Consider the following 25,820-nt stretch of genomic DNA (forward strand, 5'->3'; position numbering starts at 1 on the left):
ACACTCCAATCGCCATTCTGGTATGTGATTTATAAATATAGTAAAAACATCATTAATTGCTACTAGACAGCAACAATGGAGTGTTGTTCTAGAGGACGTAGTACAGCGGGCATTCAATTAAAACGCCTCATCTTTCCAAGTTAGCCTTCAGAGATAGCCACATTGTTCTGTACATAGTCGGCAACCGTAGCCGCGGTGGCGGTGACCACTTAACATTCATTGAACAGTACTATTTGAGTTTATCCATCAATTATCGAAAATATGGAAATTATTTAGATAATAAACGCAAAATTAACACAGAATTCGTTACAACAAACTACAAACTAAATTTTAGAGTAATGAGGTATTCGCAATGCCACTTCACATTTCATTTTAAGGTTAATATTGCCTACATTTCCACGGAAATTCGCGTGGAATATGCATTGTTGTATGTTACAATACGTAATATTAAGAGAATAATACATATACGATGTACTCGTATGATATAATGCATTCTGAAATGCATAATGGTAGATAAAGAATATTATGAGTAGGTAGGCTGTAAATTATAATTGGCCAGCTTAGTAGGCTATGGCTTAAAACTTCATATAACCGATTCGGGTTTTCTGCGCAGGATTAAAATGGGTATTTCTAAGATCCTTCACAAGAGGACACATATGTAAGCGACTATATACGTATAGTAACATATAGAAGCGACAGCTGACTACAGATGTCCATGGTCGGCACTAGCTACTTACCATCAGGGAGCTGTATACTTCTATATAATAAAAAAATCAAATATATTAACTAAATAGTTGATTAATAGCTATGACATTTGCGGTGCGTTCAAACACTTAGTCCGATCGGATCCCATGTGAAGTCAACCAGAAATACAAGATTGTTTCCGTTCAATAGCTCTAATCTCTCAGTTGGGTATTCGTGCTGAAGCGATCCTCTTTTATTGGCGTCCCTTTGTTCAAGTATTCGACGTTTTCATTCGGCGGCACAACACCCGATTTCGGGGGTTGACAACTTTGTTAGTTGGTTAAGATTAGATGGAAAGTGTGGATATTAAAATGGGTTACAGCAAACATCGCTTGGTAGATATTTTGCAGGTTCCGAGTTCGAGCGCTAACTTGACACTTTAGACCTTAATAAGAATCAATGTATCCCATTTTTTACTACCAAAGATTTAAACACAATTCTAGTAGGAAACTTCGACCTTTGATAGACACATAGGTTGTCTGATTATGTATAGTCCGCGCCAAACTGCTAGTCCACTCTGAAGTTGTTGCGAGCAGGTGTAGTCATGCAATTTGCTATGGCCACGCGATTCATTTCTATATTCAGCGCGTACTAACACTTTTACGCGGACTATACCTTTCTACTGATATGTGTTAATAAATGTTCATATTATTTACAACACAAGAAAATAAAGATTTTTTGTGCATACTTTTTTATCATCCGATAAATATAGGTACAACTCTTCGAAAAATAAAGTGTTTTGAAATTTGGCCTTTTACGCTGCGGGGAAGCGTGATAGACAGTAGTCTGAGAGTTATATAAAGAGAGATAAAGGAAAAATAATTTTGAATCGAAAATACGAAAATACATATTGATGCCACTTCTCCGCTTATATGTACTTCATTTAATGTAGTTATCGAAACATAAATAACACATAAATCGAATCTAAATTCACATCGATCCTGTGATACAAGCATCTTCCCCTAAGACGGAGTAATTCAAACATGAAATTCGTTATAAATATGCAACACATCCGACGCTTGATATGCACTCGGGTCGAGGATCTCGCGACCGCCAGTTGCCTAGACGATTCACACGCCCGGACAAATAAACAAAGTGTGAACTGTGAAACGAATGTGAGTATAACGAACTAAATACTTTGTTTATTCCCCAACCTTACAAACATAATAACTATCCTATCCTATATACGGTATAGACAGATAAAGAACAATTAGGAAACAAATCCCAGAATATCCCACCTGCCTACATAACAGATACTTTGTATGTATTAAGTTTGTAAGTTTCTTACTTATAGTTGGTACAGATGCCAATGTTTATTTTAAAAGTATGTACTTTGAAATGGTTCGAATATCAAGATATTTTAATAAAGCTACTTTTCCAGTGGCATTGTTTGGATAAAGTTAGACTAGCTTTTAGTAAAGTTCCTAAAAGTTTCAAAATATGTAAAAGTGTTTTGATTTTCTATTATTTTGGTGGTAATTGATGTTTTTGTATTACAGATTAAGAATAAATAAAAAACAATGTCTTGGAAAAAAGTTGTTGCCATTACTGGGTGTGATAGTGGGCTGGGCTGGGCAATCGCCGCTCGCACTGCCCGTGAAGGGATGATTACGATTGCAGGTAATTATTTATTATACTCGTATATATACTCAAATATTATGAATCCTGTACTGATCAAGTTTTGTCAACTTGTATGTCTTAAACCCATTACTATACAAAACCGGCTTAGGGCACTATTTTCTGAGCTGGCCAAGTGCGGAATGGTAGACTCCACTCACCCTTGAGAATATTTTTGCCCTTCCATGTAGTATACAACATTTTCTATTATTCTATTATTTACAGGAATGTACAATGATACAAACACCGAGGCGTCTCAAGCCTTGAAAAGTGTTTGTGCTCACACCCATAAGCTTGACGTCACAGACCCACACAGCATCGCCGAATTCAAGAATTACGTGAACAACATTTTAAAAGATAATCCCGACTGTAGTAAGTAAAGACAATTACATTTCATTGGAGTATACGTGCTCAATTATCAGAGTTTCTGATGACTGTAGAAATGCTAAAACATAAGCCGTGTTTAGTCTTGCAGAGGCAAGATATGTAGTAAGATCAAAACCATACAGGTACAGCAATAAACAACGTTGCAACTATTTTTCCATGTGAATAAATAATACTTAAGTCTACGTCTATGATATCAAATTAATTCCTCTTTCATAAACTGGAATTATTTGTACGAAACAAATTTCGCGATGTCCACTAAGATCCATTGTAAAAATCCATTGATGGATCTTTTTGCCCTTTTTTGTCCACTTTAATCCATGATACAGGAATTTATTCAAAGTGGATCTTTTAGGACTAACGGGTGTCGGAAGATCCATTATGAATAAAAACATACTAAGTAACATAACTTTTTTATGGCTCAAAACACACAAAATAAACTTAAATAGGGATCTTTTCATGTATTTTAATTTATTTTTTCTAAATCATGGATGGATGGTATCATGGATTAAAGTGGACAAAAAAGTGCAAAAAGATCCATCAATGGATTTTTACAATGGATCTTAGTGGACATCGCCACAAATTACCATTTTTCCGACCTCGTCAGTAAGGTCCCATCTTTCTACATACTGAACTAATTTTAACTGGACTTACGCGAAAAGGATCCGAACTTTTCAGACACTTGTATGGATATTTAAATGGATCAAACACCAAATATTACTAATAAAATCCTTTTATCCGTAAGTAATATAATATGAAAGCTGAGGTATACCTAACTTTATTTTGTTGATCTAGAATTACATGCTGTGGTGAACAACGCTGGTGTGATGACAGTTGGCGATTTCGAGTGGTTAACGCCTAAGATAATAGAAAACACTATAAATGTCAATTTACTCGGATCAATGCGGGTAGTTTCTGCCTTTTTACCAGAGCTCAGAAAATCTGCATCAAGCGTAAGTAAAATAAAAAATAAATATAGGTGTTACCAATACTATATAGGTAAATTTTACATAAACAGGTTGTAGAGACGTTTAAACAAGACTGAAATAAAAACACCTTGCGGTCAAAGGTCCAACAGCTTTTATAAGTCCACTTATGTAGATAGGCCGCTAAGGCCTCACTTAAAAGAGCGTAAATTTTCTAATAGTCCTAGCGCTTGCCCGTGTGCCTTGATGTCGCTTAAAGATCATTGCTATACATCACATATATTTAACTCTTAACAGTACTCACATGTTCACAACCACATTTCAGGGTATAAAGCCACGTATTATAAACGTGGCAAGTCACTGTGGCCTGCAGCCTCTCCCAGGCTTTGCGCCGTACAGCGCAAGTAAAGCCGGCATACTCGCCTGGACGCGCGCCTTGCGGCTCGAGCAATGTGTGAACGGGTTAACTGCTGTCTCTTTTATACCAGGTGAGTGAGTTGAAACAAAAAATACAACAGGATAAGGTTTTGCAATAACAGACACCCTACCCTGGTTTTGGGTTCGATCCCCAGCCAGGCAAGCATGTAAATGATGAATTTTGATATCTGGGTGTTTGTTTGCTTGGCATTGTAAGTGTGCGTGTCACTCCTTAGGAAACATTCGATAAGACTAATGGTGTAGCTCTAGAGGCTAAAGATATACCTACCTACATACCAATATATTTAATAAATAATGCAGTCTAGATATTTAATAGGCATTTATTAACTAAATAAAATGAGCCGAACAGCGCAAATGAAGCTGAAAAATTCTATATACGACGGCTTTATAGTCATACTATATAGGATGAACACAGCTTAACCGCTGTTGCTTTTACATCAGGTAACGTAACGAGAATAGTTTTAACAAACTAGCTTACTCCTGGGATACTCATGGGATTGTTATGAAATTATATCCATGTCCTCGGAACATGAAATTCTAATAAGGATTTCTGCTATATCATGCGCCGCAAATGATGTACCTAATGCTGTAAATTTGAGATACGAATTCAATGATAATAACAATGATATTAATAAATTATCTACTCTTTTTTAATATTACTAAGAAAAAGTACGTAAGTATAAGTATATGATTTAAAAGTTGTCGAGAATTTTATTTAAAAGTTGTCGAGTTCGTAATAATTTTATTTTCTTTCAGGTGGTTTCATCACTGCCAGTAACATAATGTCTACCCAACTGGCCCACGCGAAATCTATGATGGATAATTTATCTGAAGAACAGAAAGCATTATACGAAAATAAGATTCAATCTTTATCTTCTTACCTTTGCTCTGCAGCTAATAACACAAGGTACGACACAATGAAAGATGAAAACATTATAGAAACGTTTATGAAAGCTCTGACTGAAGATAATCCGAAAGAAATTTATAAAGTGGAATCGTTGAGATACAAATTTTATTACAAATTAATGAAGATACCTCTTCCAATGAACTTACATCGCACGCTAATAAAACGTTTTCTCAAATTCCCAATAAATTCCTAAATATAAATATTATTAAATAAAAAATATAAATTAGTACCTACTATTTTTTAGAAATATATAATATGTGATTTTAATTCCTCTGTATAAAGAAAATATATCAATTAATTCGGTGTTTGATTTTTTAAATATCTCATTATCATGGAGTAATTGGAATAGTTAAGAGTATCATTGTCTACGCAAAACCTTATTTTAAAATTTTAATTTTTTAAATACCTAGCAACTTTTATTTGACAGTTGACTTGACAAGAATCGGGACAAGTATAGTCATACACAGATATCTTTCCCTTTTTAGAAGTAAAAATATACGCAGTATCTTTTATGCTTGTCAAAATGTCTTTTAAATTAGAGTCTTTTTAGATAGATTTCAATTTTACTAAATAAAACACTAAGTTTATTTTTAAATGTGACGTCTTCGGAAATTATTATTATTATATTATCAAAAGGCAAGATTAAAAGCTCGGTATTAATTATAAGGATACGTTTATTATAACACGTCAATTTATATAATAAATAATAACTATAGCTGTAATGTGCCGACAATATTAACTCCTTGGTAGATTTTGAATAATATTATCAGTGCTGGCAACATACAGCAGGTCAAATCAAACGTCTGATGGTTGAGTGAGTGAGACGTGAGTGAATTGTCAAAGAATTTCAGAATTGTCTTTCATCGGAATTCGTATTTATTGATAATCGATAATTTTCAGTTCAGTGGAGAATAAATAGAAATTAAAACCGGAATAAACATATAACGCACACTATAAAATTGTGTAAGTGCCACAGGTTTTCCAGGATACCATGGAGGTCCATTTCGGCCCCAACTCGGTCGACGAGCCGGTAAGGTTACAAAAATATTAGCGTCTTAATAAATTTATATTTATTATACATAATTATCTCAAAGCATACACATAAGCACATAATTTGTAGTACACATGAATATTGTATGACTACTGATAAATTCTATTTTTTGCAACGTAATTTCAGAATCTACTTTATAAATTACAACGAAAAATCAAGGTGTTCAATACAAATAACAACTTGACGAATCGTGGATACAACCTTGTGACCTGCTCGAGTAAATATGGAGTTGTATTTGTTGCATCACCAAACGGCATATTATCAGGTAACATTCTTAAGACTTATTTAGGTATACAGGGTGAATTTTTAAAACGGGCCTTCAGGGCCAAATCCGAAACTATAAGGAATAGCGAAAAATGCTGAAAGGAGTTACGAGGCCGATTTTGATAAAAACTAAAACTGCGTCATTAGTTTTTTTTTTAATTTTTTTTTTCCTTAGCCGGGAATCGAACGAGTTCATTTTGAAAAAAATGACACCTCTATATTATTCCACTATCTGATAGTGTCGCTTATAAGGATCAAATTCTGGGAAGTAATGTTATGTGACAAATTAAAGGAAAAGGAAAATTTTGAAGAAAATACGTATTTTTCCATACATTGGCATACTAATCCTTAAGGATTATACATAACAAATGATTTATGTATAATTCTTTAGAAACAGACATAAGTCATACCATTGAAGAATTTATTGGTTAATCAACTAATTATTCGATGTTGTGACTATGACATACGGCTTAGTATGAGAAAGAAATAGTTTGGCAAATAAGTTACCGCCGTTTTTAGGATTTATTTTCTAATGAAAATAGATAACTGATTAAATAGTAAATTCTTATTGTTTGTTGTTTACAACTTCGTTTCAACGTTAAATATGATTTTCTATATCTATTTTTTAGTAAGCACTCGGATTTGACTCTAAAAAGTAATTCTCGCAAATTGTCAACTTTACATCTGTATTAAACGAAACTCCGCCCATAGCAAGTAAATCTATTTTAATGGTCCTAAAAATAACCTTAGCTAAGTCGGACATAAAAATATAAATTATTGGGAAACAAAACGTCCATTTCGAATGATTAGAAACATTGAGCCAAAAAAATGTTAATACACGAAATGTTTAAATTAATGAATGGCGGGAACTTAACTGCCAAATTAATATGAAAAAATATGTATTTTCTTAAAATTGAGGCTTTTCCTTTAGTTTGTCATTTATCATTACTTTCCAGATTTTGATCCTTATAAGCAACACTATCAGATAGTGGAATAATATAGAGGGTGCATTTTTTTTCAAAATGAACTCGTTCGATTCCCGGCTAGGGAAAAAGTTATTTTAAAAAAGTAATGATGCAGTTTTAGTTTTTATCAAAATCGGCCTCGTAACTCCTTTCAGCATTTTTCGCTAATCCTTATAGTTTCGGATTTGGCCCTGAAGGCCCGTTTTAAAAATTCACCCTGTATATGCTTAAATTGATACGTCTTGTTACGGCTGTACAGAAAACCATTAAACTTTTGCTTTACTACAGTGATCATAATAGATCTCTGTCGAACTATTGAAATTGTTTTCCAAAATGAGATGATTACGATGTAGTTGTTGGGTTGGAGAGCTTATATTCATATTATATGACCCAGAATTTATTACTAAGAAAATGTTATTATAATAATTCTATATATTATTATTACTCTTCTGTACATTATTGCGGTCTAAATTTGTTTGTTGTGCAGTGAAATTTGAAAAAAAAAATTCGTAATAAACTATTCATAAACATGTGTACTTTGCAGCGTATAACCTGAAAGAACTGGTTGACAAGGAGTGTGAACCAAAACATCACTCTGTTAAGCTTCAGGTGGAACCAACACACATCTCCGTGAACTGTGACCAAGAATGGCTGGCGGTTATCGGTGGACAGACACTATTCATTTACAAAGTGTCAGACTTTCAAAATCAGGTATGTTAAAATACCTATTATTTTCTACACTAATATTATAAAGAGGAAATCTTTGTTTGTTTGTTTGTTTGTTTGGTTGTAATTAATAGGCTCAAAAACTACTACACCGATTTTAAAAATTCTTTCACCATTCGAAAGCTACATTATCTACGAGTAACATAAACTATATTTTATATGAAATATATTTGATAAATAGATTTTGAGGTGTTACAAAGGTAGCCACTTAGCTATTATAAGATATTACTGAAACTAGAACTATTGAAAAAAATCCAAATGATAAATTATGTTGTTTTATATTTAGTGTGCAGTGTGTGTAGTTTATTAGATAGATATATTTTTTTGTTATGGCACCTACTTTTTTGATTTGGGAGAGGTACATGAGGTATGGGGGGACGACTTAAAAAGGTTGGTTGCCTTTCTTAATGTCAAAGTCACAACCTGCTAAGAAAGATCCATTATAGTAGACTCTTATTATTCCTGTCTCACCAACCCCCTTTTCTCGTTCATGCTCACAAGATCGCTTGCAGGTCTTATTTGAACCTGTTTGTTTATATATACCACTTTGAACATTGACATACATGGTTTCAAAACATGGTAAAAGTATAAAATTTTAGCACATATTTGTTTATTTCAGAATGTGCTACCAGCAGGAACTCTCAAGTGTGAAGTGAATCCAGGCACCTATGTATCATCGCTGCAATGGAACCCATGCATACCTGAGGCTATTGGCATTGTGTTCTTTGATGGCACTCTCATTGTATGCCATGTTAACACTATGCAAATGAATAAGTTGCAAACTTCAGCAAGGTATTGTAATAATATGTAGAAATACTAATAATCTGTTAACTTGAGATACCTCTCAATTGGAGAGTTTGAGGGTCTTATAGACCTAAGAGTTCATAAAAAAATCCCAAAGATATGGGTTCTGCCAATTCACACTTTGCACAGTGTATTAGACTATGGCCTAAACTTCGTTCACACTGTTAGGACACTCGTTTCCAGCAGTAAATATGCAAAAAGCCAGTATTAGTAGCCAGTTCCCTTAAAAAAGCACTTGATATAAAAACTGCAATTTTGTTTTATATACACTTGAAGAAAGATTATATATCATGCAATGACAATACAGGTGTAAATTGTGTACACTAATAATAAAATGAAATACTTTGAATGATTAATATCACTAAGTTATGAAGCAAAAAAATGTACAATTTATGTTTATTTCGTATGTTATTTTATTTTGATAACTACATACAATTTACAGATGTTTATGCTGGAGTCCTAAAGGCAAGCAGCTAGTGACGGGTAATAGTGATGGTACTCTCTGTCAGTTCAAACCAGACTTGGTGCCAATGAAAACGGTTCCCGCTCCCAACTTGTTTGAAGGATCCCCCGTGGAAGCCTTAGCCATATACTGGATATCTACCTATCAGTTTGCTGTTGTTTTCAAGAATGCTACTGATGATAGTCGTCCAGGTACTTATGCCTACAGATTTTTAATATATTTGTATTTCTTTACCACCCTGACTTGAGAGGTGTATGCAAAAGCCCTAGCTTTGCATAGATTATAATTATCCAATGTATAGAATACGGTACCAAGAAAATTGGAGCTCTTTGAGCAGTTGAGTAGGTGACCCTTACCGGGTACATTTTGTTACCTCATTTGTAGTACCTATAAAAGACAAACAAGCTGTCAGTCTCAATTATTGTCATTAGGAAATTTGAAGTTTGAACATTGAAGTTATAGGTACAAAATTCTTTTTTGGAAAATTGAATGATACTTATGATAATGTGCACATTGCACAGTATTGATATGATTTCAATCCTTGCAGTAAGCCAGGATTGAAATCATATCTGATATTTTTTTCACATTAGAGCTATAATCACTTCATCTACTAATGGTTTTATCACTATATATTTCAGCTGTCGGCATTGTAAATACGCCTAAGGGAGGTCAACCTACATGTTATAACTATGAAGATATTTGCTATAGCTTGGGTTCTAGCCGCCCTTGGTATTATTTTCTACAAGGAATTGCTCAATGGTTTGTACATTCTATTATATAGACTCCTTTATTAACATAAATGTATAACTACATATATACATATTTACATTATGCAGTAGTTTACAGTTTAAAAGAAAATTAAATTTTGTTTTCTAGGAACATGATACTTTCTTCATCATCAAACAGCATGGAAATAGCCACTCTTGGTTCAACAGATGGTGCTGGTTGGTTCCAATGGTGTCAGGTAATAATGTTTTTGTAGTTTTCTTTCTATGTAATTGAACAATTTTAGGTGACATATTTTTTTGCAAGTTTTAATAAAAAATGCGTTCCTATCCGTAATACGCTAATTGATGCTGGCTTACTTTTCAGGCTGATGAAGCAAGACCTGAGTTGCCCTTGACGGATAAAAAACAAGAAAACTATCCAGTTGGGATGTCTATTGACACATGTGCCATACATCAATTACCTTGGGGTAAGTATTATCCATTCAAATTTCTCTAGTATTTTGTATATTAATGGCTCTAACTTAACCCATTACTAGGCTAAGCTAAGGTTTTCAAACCTTGAAATTTTTGTTCATAATATACACTTGTACTTGATTGGTTACTTAATTTAAGGATCATTTGTATTTATTACTATCTAAGTACTATAATAATCTTATTTAGTGAAAATATACTTCGAAAATTACTGAAGACTATAGTTTACACATTATTTGAACTTATGATACCTACTTTTGTTTCATATATATTATTTATTTTTATTTACAGGTGAAAATGAAGTGCTTCCTCCAATGCCTTTACTCCATGTCGTATCTCAGACTGGTTTGCTGTCAATTTTCAATGTTATCAACTTGAATAAAGCGGCTCCACAGATATGTACGCCTCCACAGCCTCTGTTACTACCTGCAAATGTTATGACCAGGTTAGAATAACATTTAACTTTTAACTGAATGTGAGGTAGTCTTAAAGTCAAAAAAAAAATTAAAAAAAAGTAAAAGTTAAAAAGCTACTTGAAATGAGAAACTGCTTGAATGCGGTTTGCTTTAAGCATTACTGTAGTCTATATTATGTGTAGATGTCTGTTTAATATCTGCACAATGGCATCTAAATGGCTATGTGTTCGTTTTTAGGGTTATATGAAACATGGCCAATGCTTTAATTTTTCAGTGTATGGAATACTCACTTTTTTGCGCGATACTCATCGAATTCTATTCACCATTTTCGAAATTAGATCACAGACAGATATGACCAGATATTGCAAATATTTTTTTCTTTATCATTGAGGGTAGGGTCATTAACATTGTGTCATTTTTTATTTGTAGAATTCTTCAATGATATGAAAACCTATTTTCTTTCAGTGATATTCCTGGCGATGCACCGGCGCAGGCTGCGGCGCCTCCTCCGACGGTTTTAGTTGTACCAAAGGTAATTTTGCTAAAAATTAAACATTTTCTATTCTGCAGATATGAAATAAGCTCAGCAGTAAGAAAGAGTTCAGTTGGTGATGACGCAAAATTATCGTAATTTTTTTCTTTCAGCCTCAACCACAATCAGTTATTCAACCACAACTAACGGTGTCTCCGCTCGCCCATACACCTCAACTCCAAACACCACAAGTTAATCCACCGTCTTTCTTCGCACAACCGACGATGCAAGCCAAGGCCTTTGAAGGAACACAACAACAGAGTAGCTTTGGATTTGCTGCCAGTATGTATAAAGTATTTTTTTACGAAATAAATAAATTTGAAAAGTAAATGCCATAGTGAAATGCATACATAATCTAGAATCAATGAGCGGTGACACACATGATGCTCGACCATTATACTGGCCTGACGTGGAAGATGGTTTGTTTTATAATTAAAATATTCTTTTGCGTTTTAGATCAGTTACTTTCGAGTCTTTTACATTATATAGAAAATTACAAATAAACAAATTTTAAATTTATCCCAAAGTGAATACTTTATAAAATGGTGCATTTTTGGGTGTTGCCTGACACCCACAATACAGAGAATGTTACCAATTATTATGTATCAAAATATTATGAAAATGAGCAATTCATATATCAATATCTTTTCAGGTCAACCACAACCAGCATTTGAACAGAAACAACCGGACATCAAACCAGCTGCAACATTACAACAGCAAGTATGTTTAAATTTGATATACCTTTAAAAGTGGTAGAACCCTTTGCGGTTCGACTTCGGCGGCACCACAGCTACACTTATTCTACCTAATAACAGCAGTGTTAGGCGCTGCTGTGTTCCGGTTTGAAGGGTGTGGTAAGGGAGACAGACTTTTCCGAGGCGTTCCAGCTTAGTCCCCAGGGGTAGCGGCGCATCTGTGGACGACCTCAGGTAGGAATAACCCCTATCTGGGGTTGATTACAAATGTCCATGGGCGGCAGCAGCCATTTACCATCAGGTGGACTGCATGCTCGTCTGCTACTCCTATATTATAAAAAAAAAACCTTACACATATGTCATGGCTAATATTATAGTGTTGCCACGTGTTTATTCCGTTGCTAAGCGACATGACATTAAAATGTATGAAATTATATTAATCGGATATTTACAGTTTCGCCTGGTGGTCGAAATTCAACTATACATAAAATTTCAATATCTCTTATTTTTAACATTCATTTTTAACATCGTCATCAACAACATTTTTAACATTCATGTTTAACAGTACCATTAAGCTCTTATTTCTAACATTAAAGCGCGTCAATGGCTATTAAAGTAAAGAAGAAGAAGGAAAAATGAAAAAGAAGGAAAAATGTTTATAATAATATAGTGGTTTAAAGTTAATAAATGGTCTATACATTATATGTACTCCAATTTTCACACAGCCACAAGAATCAGTCACCAGAGCGCCACCACAGCCCCAGTCGCCGCCTGAAAACGATGAAGTGACCGCTGCGTTGAAAGCAGAACAAGAGAAGGCTAATAAAGCGAAGATACACAAGGAACTAACTGACATGCTTGTGAAAGAAGTTAACGAGTTTCAGATGGAGTTGTACAAGTTTATGTTGAAGACTAGAGAAACTGAGACTCGGGTAATTATATTAATATACTAGTGCATTTCATTTTAGTTTTAATCCAGCGACTAAAATCGCCGCTTCTCTTATTTTCTAATAGTATTATAATACTATTCTATCACCACATCCAATACATGTAAGAAGGGTAAAACTGAATAAAATTACTCAGTCAGTAATATAAAAAATTAGACATTTGTAGTTGTACTCCTATTAGAATATTTGATTTTGATTATGAGTGGATTTACCGTATTAACATCAGGCAGGTTGTATAATCGTTTGCTATAAATAATAATAATAATAATGTAATTGTTTGCTCTTTGTTAGTCACTTGAATTATAAAATAAAATGTAACTAAAATAGCAAATAGACAAGAAATTTATATAATAAGTAATATTAAATTAAAAGATTAATTTTAACAGTTGCAAAGGGATATTCAGAACATAAACACGAACAACCACGTAACATCTGTGGACACTGAAAAGCTGATCAAAGACTGCATGATTGACGAACTGCGGACGTCCATTAATCATCTGAAGTTGGAGCTCGTTCGCGCGTGCGCTGTTGTCGCTGAGGCAAGATCGCATTCCGAGTAAGTATTGTTGATATATGAACGGTTAATCCTCAACATAAATCCACCAGTCGCATTGAAATGGATGAATTTTTGACGATAACTTTTGGGCTATTCTTTCTTATTATTTTTACGTACTTTAAATGAAAGCTGCATTTGTATTTACGCATTTTAAAATATTTATTTGTATGCACGAAGGATTCATCATTCAGTGCTCTATCCCCAAGAAATTTGTAAGAACATATAAATACTTATCTTGAGAAAAAAGAAATAGTTATTATAGTGTTTAATAGTCAGGATAACTGCCAGGTCCTTGGTACTTGTATATTGATGAATTTGACTGTCTTCTTAATTGCTCTTAATAGAGGAAATTTTGTCATTAATTTCATATCCCTGTCAATTACAAATCATTTGCTAACAGAACGAAGGACCTACCGCAGTGGGCCCAAGCGGACCCGTTAACAGCGAAGCGTGTGGACTGTGTTCGGAAACTGGCGTACTACGTTCAGAACCAACTCGATCAGGCGAGGAAGGCGCTCGACATCAAGTGGAACGAGATGAAGTCCAACGATATGGATAACAAGTTAGTATTACAGTAAAAGCTACTATATTCGCGGAGTATAGGTCCCATAAATATGCTGCGAATACAGAAACCGTGAATACGGAATGGTAATTTATATGGAATTATAGGGGATACGTTCCGATAAATTAAAAAATAAAAACAAATATATAAAAAGACCAATACAATTGAAGTTTTTGAAAATTATTGGCTAATAATTAGGCTATTCATTGAGTAATAAGGTTGCATTCTTTCTGTTAGGCGGCTTATTCGAAGTCCTCGGCGAAATTGCTTAAAGAATGTTGTATTTAACAAACTTGTTGTATTTAAAAACATTCTTTAAGTAATTTTGCAGTTAAATACAACATTCTTAAAGCAAAGTTGTAATAAAATCTATTTTACTTTTTTTGATTAATCCATTTGACGACATTTACAATGTATATTTGGTTGGATAGTTGGATTTACTGATTCCTCCATATATTATTAGTGTTCAGGTGTAGATTATTATATCCACATATTATGTTTTAGACAAGGCAAACGCATGATACGTCCAGTCCTAGACGACGTGTACCAACCCCTCGTGAAGCAACAGGAGATACTGCTGAGACAGCAAGCGGTCCTTAAAACCCTGAAGAACACCCTAAAGGACTGCGATATGGGACCTGTTTTCAAATCTACGTCTATACTGAGAAGCACGCCTTTTAAAAAGTATGTAGATATATTTTTTAATTGATGTATCCCATACAACTATATAATATTATATTTAAATAATTCTAAATGAATAAATCATGCTTCCTAGGCTCATAACCTACACTGAGATTTGTCCTGTGTTGTGTACCACTTCTTTTACAGGGAGTCTTCAACTGACTGTTGATAATGACAAATACATACCTCATATATACAATTTTTTTTACAGGGACTTATCCAAACTTACCAAAAACATTATCAACATGAAGATAGAAGCTAATGATAAGACTAAAGAAACTCAAGTTCTCTCATCTCAAAAACTAGATGCCCTTAGAGACATATTATCAAATCATAAACCAATCAAAGTTAAACCCATTAATGTGGAGCTTAGACAACAATTGGCAGCAATGCACAAGAATTACAAGAAGAGTTTGGCAGAGAAAGTAGAACCTGTCAAGACTGAAATGTCAGTGAAAAGTGAACCTATTCAGATACCAAAACAGGAGATGGCCCCACCAAGTAAGTTAACTAACTACTTGACTTCAACTTTTATTTCGGACTCTTTATTTATGAGAAACTAGTCATTTTCAATATAATTGGTGGAGTGTATTATAGTCAACCTGATTATCTTCATTTTCAACCCATCCTGTTGACTGCCAGGCATTGGTATTCTCGCAAAATGAGAAGGATTAGGCCGTAGTCCACCAAGCTGGTCAAGTGTGAATTAGTAAATCGTCAAGTATAATGTTTTTAAACTGCACAAAATGTTTTCAATTTATCTTTTTCATCTGAAATACTGGAATAAATTGTAAATAACGCGTACGAAATAATTTACATCTACATAAGCAAAACTTCAATATATTTTGTTCTCAGCACCAGTGATAAAAATGGAGCCAAAACCTGATATTGTGAAAGAGTCACCAAAACCCGTGTACCCACCAATCCCTGATTTGAAACCTATGGCGACGCCTATGAAGTCGGGATTGAATAGCGTTGCTAGGACCTTATTTACTGATGGTAAGTATATATTATGAAGGATAAGCTAATTTTTTCTCACAATATAAATGTAGGAAACAAGCAGTCCACCTGATAAATGGCCACTGTCCCCCATTGACATCTTTAATCAACCCCAGATATGGTCAGTATTAGCTGAGATTACCCACAGATGTGTTGCTACCCTCGAAGACTTAGGAGGAACACTTCAGGTAAGTATGACTTCCATACCACGCCCTTCAAACCAGAAATCACAAGTACATAACACTGCTATTAGATGGCAGAATTAGATGTGGCACTGGTGCCTCTCTCGAACCACAAAGGTTCTGCCTCCTTTTTATTCGTAGACTCATATCAGTTAAATAAATCTTATTTAAAAGCATAATAATGCAATACTAGCCGACCCAGCAAACGTTGTTTTGCCATATAAATAAAAAAATGTTAAGGGTGAACAACCCTTATCACTTAGGGTTATCAAAAATAGATAGTAGCCGTTTCTCAGACCTACTGAATCTGCATATAAAATTTGGTGAAAATTGGTAAAGCCATTTCGGAGGAGTACGGTAACTAACATTGTGACATGAGAATTTTATATATAAGATATGGCACGGGAGTCATTTTATTGATGTTTACTTTTAAATTATATTTTTTATAGAACCTAAAGTAGAACCAGAGCTTTCGACAATACAATCACCGCCACAAATGCACTTTGTAAAACCCGAGCAACAGAGCGTTCCCGCACCAAAAACCATTGCACCAACCACAAAGAGTCTCTTAAAGGATCTATTGCAAAACAAATCACAGGCCAATGCCAATGTTGAACCTAAATCAGATGCAAATACCTTCATGGGGCAGAATGTATGTTCACCTACTGCATTTAGTTGTAAGTATAAACTTTAAATGTTAATTAAGCATAATCTTTGTAGAAAGGTAATAGAACCCGTTGTGATTCGACTCCGGCGGCACCACCGCCATACCTATTTTTTCCTATTTCTACTATTTTAACTGCAGTGTTAAACACTGCTGTGCTCTGATTTGAAGGGTGTGGTAAGGGAGACATACTTTTCCGAAGTGTTCCAACTTAGTCCTTAAAGGTAGCGGCGCATCTGTGGTCAACCTCAGGTAGGAATATCTAATCCTACCTGGGGTTCATTACATATGTCCATGGCGGTAGTAACCACTTACCATCAGGTGGACTGCATGCTCGTCTGCTTCTCCTAAAAAAGGGTTTTTTTAACACTATAGGTTAAGTTTCTCAATTGCTACCAAATAAAAGAAAATAGAAAAAGTTACTAGCCTTTTGTCTTTGTCTTACATGCGCTTTCTCTTACGCTTTCGCTTGCTAGTAGATTGCCCTGTAGTCGATATAATGTTATAATCATGAGATTTTTTTTCCGAATTTTCTTATTATTATCAAACTAAACCATTTTTACTATTTATGTAATTATAGTATGTGCTATACAATTTTAACTCTTTCAGTTTCAAAACCACCCACGGCAGCTACGCCATCGGCAATATTTGCGTCCAATCCTGCTCCAAATGTGAGCATATTTAGCAAATTTCAACAACCCAATGTTAAACTGGAACCCAAACCACAACCTCAACCACAAAGACCTAACTCCAGTGAAACAGGAGAACCAGAAACTGCTTCTGAAAAACCTAAAGAAGAGAAACCAATGACAAATCTGTTTGGACTCAAACCATCCACAACAAATGTACCCGATGTGTTGAAAAGTAACACGAAAGCGTTCAACTTCAGTAAATTAGATCCATCTAAGATAACTATTACACCGATTATAAGTGAAGGTGATACGCCTAAAGAAAATGTACCAGAAAAGTCTAGTGAAATCCAGACGTTTGCGAGTGATAAGAAAGAGAATAACGCTAAGCCGTTTTCGTTCCAATTTTCTAACAAAGCACCGACAGGTTCGCCGATTGGTTCACCTGTTATCATAGGTATTATAAATTTTGCAATACGTTTAATATTGATATAGTGGAATCCAAGGTAAAGTTAATTTTTTTTTGCAGTCGATTTTCAAAAATCTGCAGACAAAACTAAATCAGGAGAAACGTCGCCTATATCTATTTTTAGCAGTGGAAATGCCTCTTCGCCGACATCAATTGGTAACTTAAACTCTTTGCTACTTAATAAATATGCCTTAAAACTCACAATTTAATTTGTTTCTTATTTTTTTTAGCCTCAAAACCTCAAGCGGCTGCAACTCAATCTTCAATATTATTTGGATCTGCTGCTAATATTTCTAAGTCAACAATTATTACGCCTGTATCGACACCCTCTTCTATATTCGGAGGAACGACTCAATCTGAGGAACCGGCAACTGAAATAAAGACGGCAACTGGGTCATTCTTCACTACAGCTGTAACCACTGCGAGCGTATTCAGTGCATCGAGCCAGGGATCAGTATTCGCGACAACGACAACGCAAAGCTCATTGTTTAGTAAACCTACAGAATCAGTGTTTGCTTCAGCCACTGTGAAACCAACCGTGTTTGCCACGCCAACAACTTCATCAGAAACTGAAGTACCGACAACGCCTACAGAAAAATCACCGTCAGCATTCGCAACCACTAGTACCCCGTCTTCAGTGTTCGCTGCAGCGAATGCATCGGCGTTTAAAACTGAGAGTACTACACCGTCACTTTTTGCCACTTCAACCGCTGCTACAACAACTCAAAGCGTATTTGGAACTAGTACAACCACGGCATCTGTGTTTGGAAGTACATCTTCAGCGCAAAGTGTATTTAGCGCTGCCATGTCTAAAGCTTCATTCGGGCCGACAACAACTACTCAAAGTATATTCGGGACAGCCACTGCCACAACAACCCAACCGTCAGTATTCGGTGCAAATGCGGCAACCAATCAGAAATCTGTTTTCGGTGCAACGGCAACACAAGCGTCAGTATTCGGTACATCAACAACGCCGTCAACACAAGCCTCTGTATTCGGAGCTGCGACTACACAATCGCCTAGTTCAGTATTCGGCACAGCGACAACTCAAGCGTCTGTATTCGGCACCACAACGTCGACTCAAGCGTCCATATTCGGGACAACGACGCCTACAACACAAACATCTATATTCGGTGCTGCGTCTACACAAGCGTCAGTTTTCGGAACTACAACAACGACGACTCAAGCTTCTATATTCGGTACACCGACTCCTAGCACTCAGGCGTCTGTCTTCGGAACACCGACACCTTCAACTCAAGCGTCAGTATTCGGGACACCGACACAAACAACCCAAGCGTCGGTATTCGGAACACCGCCACAAACAACTCAGGCATCAGTATTCGGAACACCGCCACAAACAACTCAAGCGTCTGTATTTGGAACTCCTACGACGACAGCACAAAGTGCATCGCCGTTTGGTGGAGCGGAAACAAATTTGTTCGCGGCTGCCAGTATCTCTACTACCACTGCATCGAATCAAGGGGGTGGAGGCAGTATATTTGGTGGCAGGTGAGTTATTATTCAAACCTAAAATCCGCAAAAGTGAACATTATTGGTATAGTCATTCTTCCAAACTTATGATATTATGGCGTAATATAAGTTAAGGATTTATTAGAAAACTATTTTCTTTAGGCAACAAGTTTACGAGATCGTGAAAGACTGTAGGGACTTCTTATTCTCGGGCTTCGATTGCGAAGGTTAGGAAGAGTTTTATGGGAAGGTTTCAAAGAGGTTCGCTCTTCGTCTGGGCAGTTGTCAAGGAGAAACCTCCCAATGATAATGAGATTATCAGGAGATCGTACGAAAAGACATGTTTGAACATGAACTCGGACATCGATGTCAATAAACTTTATAAAAATAACAAAAATATTCACAGTTCTCCCGGCTCTGTCTTCGGCAGTAGTACAACAAACGTATTCGGTGGGAAGACCACATTCGGTCAGTCGAACCCCACCGCAGCCAGCATTTTCGGTGGCGGGACCACCTTCGGCCAGAAACCGGCCACCGACTTCTGGAGTGGCGCCGGTAATACTGCTAACACAGGCTTCGGTTCTACTGGATTTGGTATGGATATTTTTTATATTTGTACTTTTATAATAATACTTCACTTATATTACAGTACACTCCATATAAGTCATGTAAATATATTGGGTTCAATTTGGACGATCATTACGCGGTAATCTTTAAATTAAATGTGCTAGTTGGGGAATTAATATTGAAAAATCCCTATCAATATATCCACGAATGTCCAAGAATTATCAAGTTGAAACCACTGAATTTTAACAAACAGTAATCTTCACAGAAACATCCATATGTGCCCCCAGATGTGGGTCTCTCTCAGATGTGGGTCTCAGATGTGGATCTTCTTGTGTGACTGAAAGTCTATGAAAAGAAATAACAATTTTCGTTTAGAAACTACCTTATAAATTTCAAAGTCGGTTTAATTTATACTAATTTAGTTTTAGAGATGACATAATCTTAACATATAGGATATAACTAATTTTATTGATTTTTTCTTGCCAGGTCAAACAGCTACAACGCAAGCCTCGTCGATTTTCGGTGGTACTACAGGCGGTAGTTTCAGTGCGCCGTCCACCGGCCAACCCTTCGGCAGCCCTCAACAAGCCACGTTCGGCAGCGGAGAAGCTAAACCCTCTGTATTTGGATCTCCACAACAAGGCGCTTGTGAGTACTAGCCTAATATTGTGATATACTTCATCATCATCATCAGCATCAGCAACCCATTACTGTCCCACTGCTGGGCACGAGTTTCCTTTCATAATGAGAAGGATTAGGCCATAGTCCACCGCGCTGGCCAAGTGCGTATTGGTAGACTTCACGTACCTTTAAGTTTTTTTTTATAAATCTCGCAGGTATGCAGGTTTCCTTACGATGTTTTCCTTCACCGTTTAGCATGTGATACTTAATTTGAAATACCCCCATAACGTTGGAAAATTAGAACTGCATGCTTGGGATTTGAACCTCGGACCCCTCGATCGAGAGGCCGAGTTTCTTAACCACTGGCCTGTTACTGCTTTTTATCTCCAACAGCAACAAACTTTTATTCATCCACTGCTAAACTCGAGTTTCATATTATAAGAATGAGATATTTACATGACATCATCGAGCTGACTAGTACATTAGTAAATTGTGACGGTGTTATAGAGAATTCAAAGTCATGAGGATTTCCTTACCATGTTTCCTTCCCCGCTGAATATGTAATTTATTAATTTTGTAAAGTGCGAATGTTATGAAAATGTAGAAACACTCATTACGATGTAGAATCTTGAAGTCATACAATCATTTGCGTTTCGACTCTGAAAGCATCACTTATTGCACGACTCATGATGCGAAGCATCAGAGAGTGCTTTACGATCGAAAAATTTTTTTCGCTTCATTTTGGCGACTATTTTTATTATTATAGCCTTGATAGTTCACGGAATGAAGATATTTTGCATACTATTGTCGAGATAATTTAATGGAGATTAATTCCATACTTTTTAAAAATTGATTTACTGCAATAGAATTGGAAAAAAATACCAAAATAGGTCAAAAAATTTTCCTGTCCGTCATGTGTGAAACCTGAAAACACTGTAACTTGTGAAAAAAATCCATCATTTGAGTTAAAAAAAAATTTAAAAAATTCTAATCGACGATTGTAGGTCACTGAATGCGAATGATTAATTAATTCAGTGTCGTTTAATTGCAATTAATAAAAAACGAAAACTACAAGACTGTATATCTATGGATATTATGTACATTTATTCCACCAGGGGCGCTTGTGCAGTACCTTCTTCCTACTACAGCTGTTTTTTCGGCAATTAATTTTGAACGACTTAAGTTTTTTTTTTTTTATATATTTCATAATTAAATGAGCATTATGAGTCGTGCACTTTTGGATTTTCCAAACTTTTTTGTGTTATAATGTAAGTGTAATACAGGAGTATTCTGGTCATTCAGGGTCGAAAATCCTGAATTAATTCCTTGAAGTTTTATTGTACAATTTACATTTATTGCAGCTCCTGGCTTCGGTGCATCTGGTGGAATGGCGTTTGGTGGATCAGTATTCGGTGAAAGGTGGAACGGGTATTGCAATACATTTTTATTATATTACCTTTATGCATAGATAAGTAAAGATATCTCACCGCCTTGTAATTGAAGCAAGCCATTAAATGGCTTAAACGGCTGACAATTCTGTCAACCATTTAATGCCTGTCATGGTGTAATTTACGCGCAACAATGACGACATGCGCAGTTAAGTGCGCATGCGCATGAAAAAATGAAATCGAAGAAAAGTGCCGAGAAATATCGTTTCATTCATAAATGATCTAAAAACTACATTTTTTAAATATTTTTCAAACACTAACATTGATGACAGTGACAATTTCAATTGTCAAAACTGGTTCCATTTTCTTGTTAGGAGTGAGTAATCTTACTATTCTATGCCTCCATGGCCCACTTTAGTAAAACATTTACAACAACAACAACAACAACAACATATTCTTTATTTGTACAACAAATATAAGCAACATATAAAACAATACATGAGACAGTATACAAATAGGCGGTCTTATCGCTTAGAAGCGATTTCTTCCAGACAACCTTTGGGATGGAGTTAGAGATATATGAGCTCGTGAAAAGTTAGGGTGTACACATACATAAAGAAAGTATATACATAAATACATGTAAATGGCGTTATCGTAATGTTATGGCATTTAGTTATCACTCTTAAAGATAATCTGGGTAAATCAAGGTACCCCGTGATTTCTGTGATCACAGATTCAACACACCAAAACCGGGTACTGGTTTCAGCGGTTTCAACAAGAGTCCGGGCAGTGGTTTCGGCAGTTCCGCGACCTTCGGGAGTGGCGCTACCTTCGGCGGTACCGCCTTCGGCAGCACATCGCCAGGGAAAATGTTTGGTGGAGGTTCTTCACCAAGTAAGTTACTAATCATCTCTCATTGACAAACCGTTGTTACACAACTATATAGGCATGGGTAATTTCTTCTAGTAATCACCTAAAACAGTTTCACATTTCTGACTTATTACAACAGCATTGCTAAGTGGCATTGTAGTATATTATATTAATTTATTGTATATGATTATATAGTCTCTTTGCGTGTTAGACTTTTAGCCTTTTCAGTGACGATTGTTATTTACTACTTCAATCGCTTAGTCATTCTTAACACTGTCCCAAAACAGTCTTAACACTGTCATAGTGTATCTAGTTTGAAGAGTGTGGTAAGGCAGACTCAAACAAGGCACTCCAACTTATGTCTCGAAGATAGCTACATCTGTGTTTGTTTACTAATTCATTTTCATAAGAGCCATACTTCCATCTCGATACACTCGCTCCTAAAACTACTACTACAAGGAAAAACGCCAAAATGTACTAATATATCAATAAATTTATGGAACTAATCTATATCGAATGTTACAATGTTAACAGCATTCGCAGCTCCAACTCAGTCGAACGCCACGTTCGAGAGCCTAGCGACTCAGAACACGCTCACGTTCGGCAACCTGGCGCAGCAGTCCGGCCAGCCACAGGCGGCGGCTCCACCCAGCTTCAACGCGTGAGTCTAGTGATTTTTGATTATTTACAAGATCTTAGTGAAATGCATTAAAAATAACAATAATGATAACCGAAAAAATAGACACACTTATGAGTTTCTTACCAGTTCGTCTAAGTTAAGGTTGCGTTCCGATCTGGTAGTATTATAAGAAAAAATATTGTGACTGACAATTTTTAAGTGCCTCCTCTGCAGGCTTAAACAAATAAATATATTTCATTCAACTCATGATACCTTCCGTGCCATTCTTTACCGTCTTTGCCAACTGCCAGAAGTGCTATGTTAATTTTACTGACAGTTCCTGCTGACTATAAATAGGATTTCGTGAAATATGCTCTAATGAGTCTCTTCTGATATTTGTCAGCAACAAAAAAATAGTTGTGCATAAATTATCTATTCAGTTTGACGTAAAGCAAGCGAAAAATTAAGTTCTAGGAAGGTCCGTTGGATGCAAGAAAAATGTTGTGGGCCGCAGCTTGCTAGCAAATGGTTTTATTTCTAATGTTTACAATATAGATTTATTTGGCTTTAATATGAAAGTAGGAAATACCCATAAAGTAGATGAAATGAGAAATGCCGCCCTGCAATCATAGATGTGTTGCCAGTACTCGAGTATGTTTTTGCAGTCTCTCAGGCAAATTGCTTGCACGTCAATTTTACGCGTTTTTCATTTTGTCCAAGTATTACTGAAGGCAAACTTTACGTATGAATAAATACTTCGTCAAGATATAAATAAAAAAAATATATTTGTTAATTTTGTACAACTCTTCCATTCAGGTCTCCATCATTCACTGGATGGCGGGGCTGATGACTACATTACAAAGAGCGTGCTAGAATGAAGAAGCACACTCAATGAATGGACAATCGTAATTGAAACCAAGTGTTATTTTACCATATATTTGGAAAGACCAGTGTAATCATGAATAACTTTGACTTATTATTATTGTTATTATAATCGTGCCCTAACTTATAACTGTTATAACATACATTTGTAATATAAAAAAGGTGTTTTTAAATTCGATATGAAAATTAAAAGATAATTATATGTTTGGCTTGCTTGGATTTTAACTATTGCATAAATCTGCAAAACATGCATCATTATCTCAGAAAGGTTCGTGTAAAATTTTATAATCTATTAACTATTAGCTGAAGTAATTCACAAAAAAATGCAAGTATGTGACAAAATTACAATGCTGCCCTCTCCTGGACACTTTAAAAGCAGAATTTTGTAATTATAATATTACATTGTGTCTTATAATTAACTTATACTCTATTATGAAAGAAAATATAAAAGAACTTACTACTTAATATGCATTGTTACATTATTGCAGAGTATAATATAACATAGATATAATATCACATAATAATATGTCCTTATAATATTATATTCTAGCTGAACAACGATTAAAATGGTACGGAAATGTATAAATATGATTAACATACTCCTTGTTATTACTAAATTTACATTAATAAGTTTATTTTAACTTTACGGCTCTATCTAACAGTAAAACCGCCTCCAAATATAAACGCTGCAATGTTTACTCCCTATATTTAATTGACAGAATTATAAAATGCTTGTATGCTGTAGGCAATAGTATTATGTACCTACTGCTAATTAATGTAATTGTGATTTTAAATAATTTATAATGATTAATGAATTATGAATTGTACTTGCTTTTCTTGATGACAAAATATAGAAATCGACTTTAAAGGTACTTTTATTTTACGTATTTCCACGGCTAATTTCCACGAAGTCACGTTAATACCCAAGCTCAAACTATCACTGATTCAACATGCATAAAAACCAGAAGTTGCGTAGGGACATGGACTACTATACTCTTTGGTAGGGACTATTAATATCACGATAATAATATATTGCCTTTTGTAGACGTATAAGTATATTTTTATTATAGACCACCAATACCAATCGCGTCATCTATTGGTTAATTTACCTTAATTTATAAAGCGCTATAAAGCTCAAAACGTAACTAATCAGTACTTAACAGCCGAAGACACCACCTCTTCCACTGCATTTGCAATATGTAGTAGATAAATGTAACGTAAACTTAAAAAACTTATCAACATCCACTCATTATCTCAAAAATCTAATTACGTATTACAGTGAAAAGTTATCTAATAACATTCAGCGTCTAAAATTACTATAAATAAGCCTTCCCCTTATAACTTATAACTAAGAATAGAATAGAAACATTAAGCCTACATAACACCTATATTCTCTAATGACTATGGAATATCGAAACTAGTAAAACGACATTCGAAGAGTAGAGAATACCTACTTCCTTAATTATGACACGTTCACACCGATCAAGTTTAAAGTTGATTCGTTAGTTGCACCCGGCCGGACGCGGATTGTAAAAAATACCACGCTTTGTTAGCGAGTCTCGAGTCTATAATGAACCCAGCAG

General features: G+C 35.3%; 2 protein-coding genes across 6 annotated transcripts; both read left to right on the top strand.

Annotated features, from left to right (window-relative positions):
* Positions 1-1,756: 1,756 nt before the first annotated feature.
* sro (SDR family oxidoreductase shroud) lies at positions 1,757-5,248 on the top strand. The gene is made up of 6 exons (XM_073075440.1): positions 1,757-1,859; positions 2,244-2,364; positions 2,587-2,733; positions 3,541-3,698; positions 3,997-4,159; positions 4,866-5,248. The coding sequence occupies exons 2-6, from the start codon at positions 2,265-2,267 to the stop codon at positions 5,207-5,209; spliced, it is 912 nt and encodes a 303-aa protein (XP_072931541.1). The 5' UTR covers positions 1,757-1,859; positions 2,244-2,264; the 3' UTR covers positions 5,210-5,248.
* Positions 5,249-5,848: 600 nt separating this feature from the next.
* LOC140744296 (uncharacterized) lies at positions 5,849-25,105 on the top strand. 5 transcript variants are annotated; one of them, XM_073075854.1, is made up of 28 exons: positions 5,849-6,046; positions 6,194-6,332; positions 7,841-8,007; positions 8,642-8,814; positions 9,269-9,480; positions 9,928-10,048; positions 10,166-10,253; positions 10,382-10,484; positions 10,780-10,933; positions 11,370-11,436; positions 11,550-11,718; positions 12,089-12,156; positions 12,857-13,063; positions 13,465-13,634; positions 14,035-14,196; positions 14,701-14,880; positions 15,089-15,378; positions 15,733-15,876; positions 16,508-16,735; positions 17,332-17,808; positions 17,881-17,976; positions 18,051-19,329; positions 19,697-19,884; positions 20,344-20,505; positions 21,840-21,906; positions 22,600-22,760; positions 23,271-23,397; positions 24,172-25,105. In XM_073075854.1, exons 1-28 carry the CDS (start codon positions 6,008-6,010, stop codon positions 24,200-24,202), a joined length of 5,469 nt encoding a protein of 1,822 aa, XP_072931955.1. In that variant the 5' UTR covers positions 5,849-6,007; the 3' UTR covers positions 24,203-25,105. The 5 variants fall into 5 exon arrangements, with proteins under 5 accessions (XP_072931955.1, XP_072931957.1, XP_072931956.1 ...); XM_073075856.1 differs by having other exon boundaries at positions 22,633-22,760; XM_073075855.1 differs by having other exon boundaries at positions 21,840-21,897.
* The last annotated feature ends 715 nt before the right edge of the window (positions 25,106-25,820 follow it).

Source organism: Epargyreus clarus, unplaced genomic scaffold, assembly GCF_041222505.1.
Source record: "Epargyreus clarus isolate Ecla_fem2 unplaced genomic scaffold, WU_Ecla_fem_2.2 ptg000008l, whole genome shotgun sequence".
NCBI lineage: Eukaryota > Metazoa > Arthropoda > Insecta > Lepidoptera > Hesperiidae > Epargyreus > Epargyreus clarus.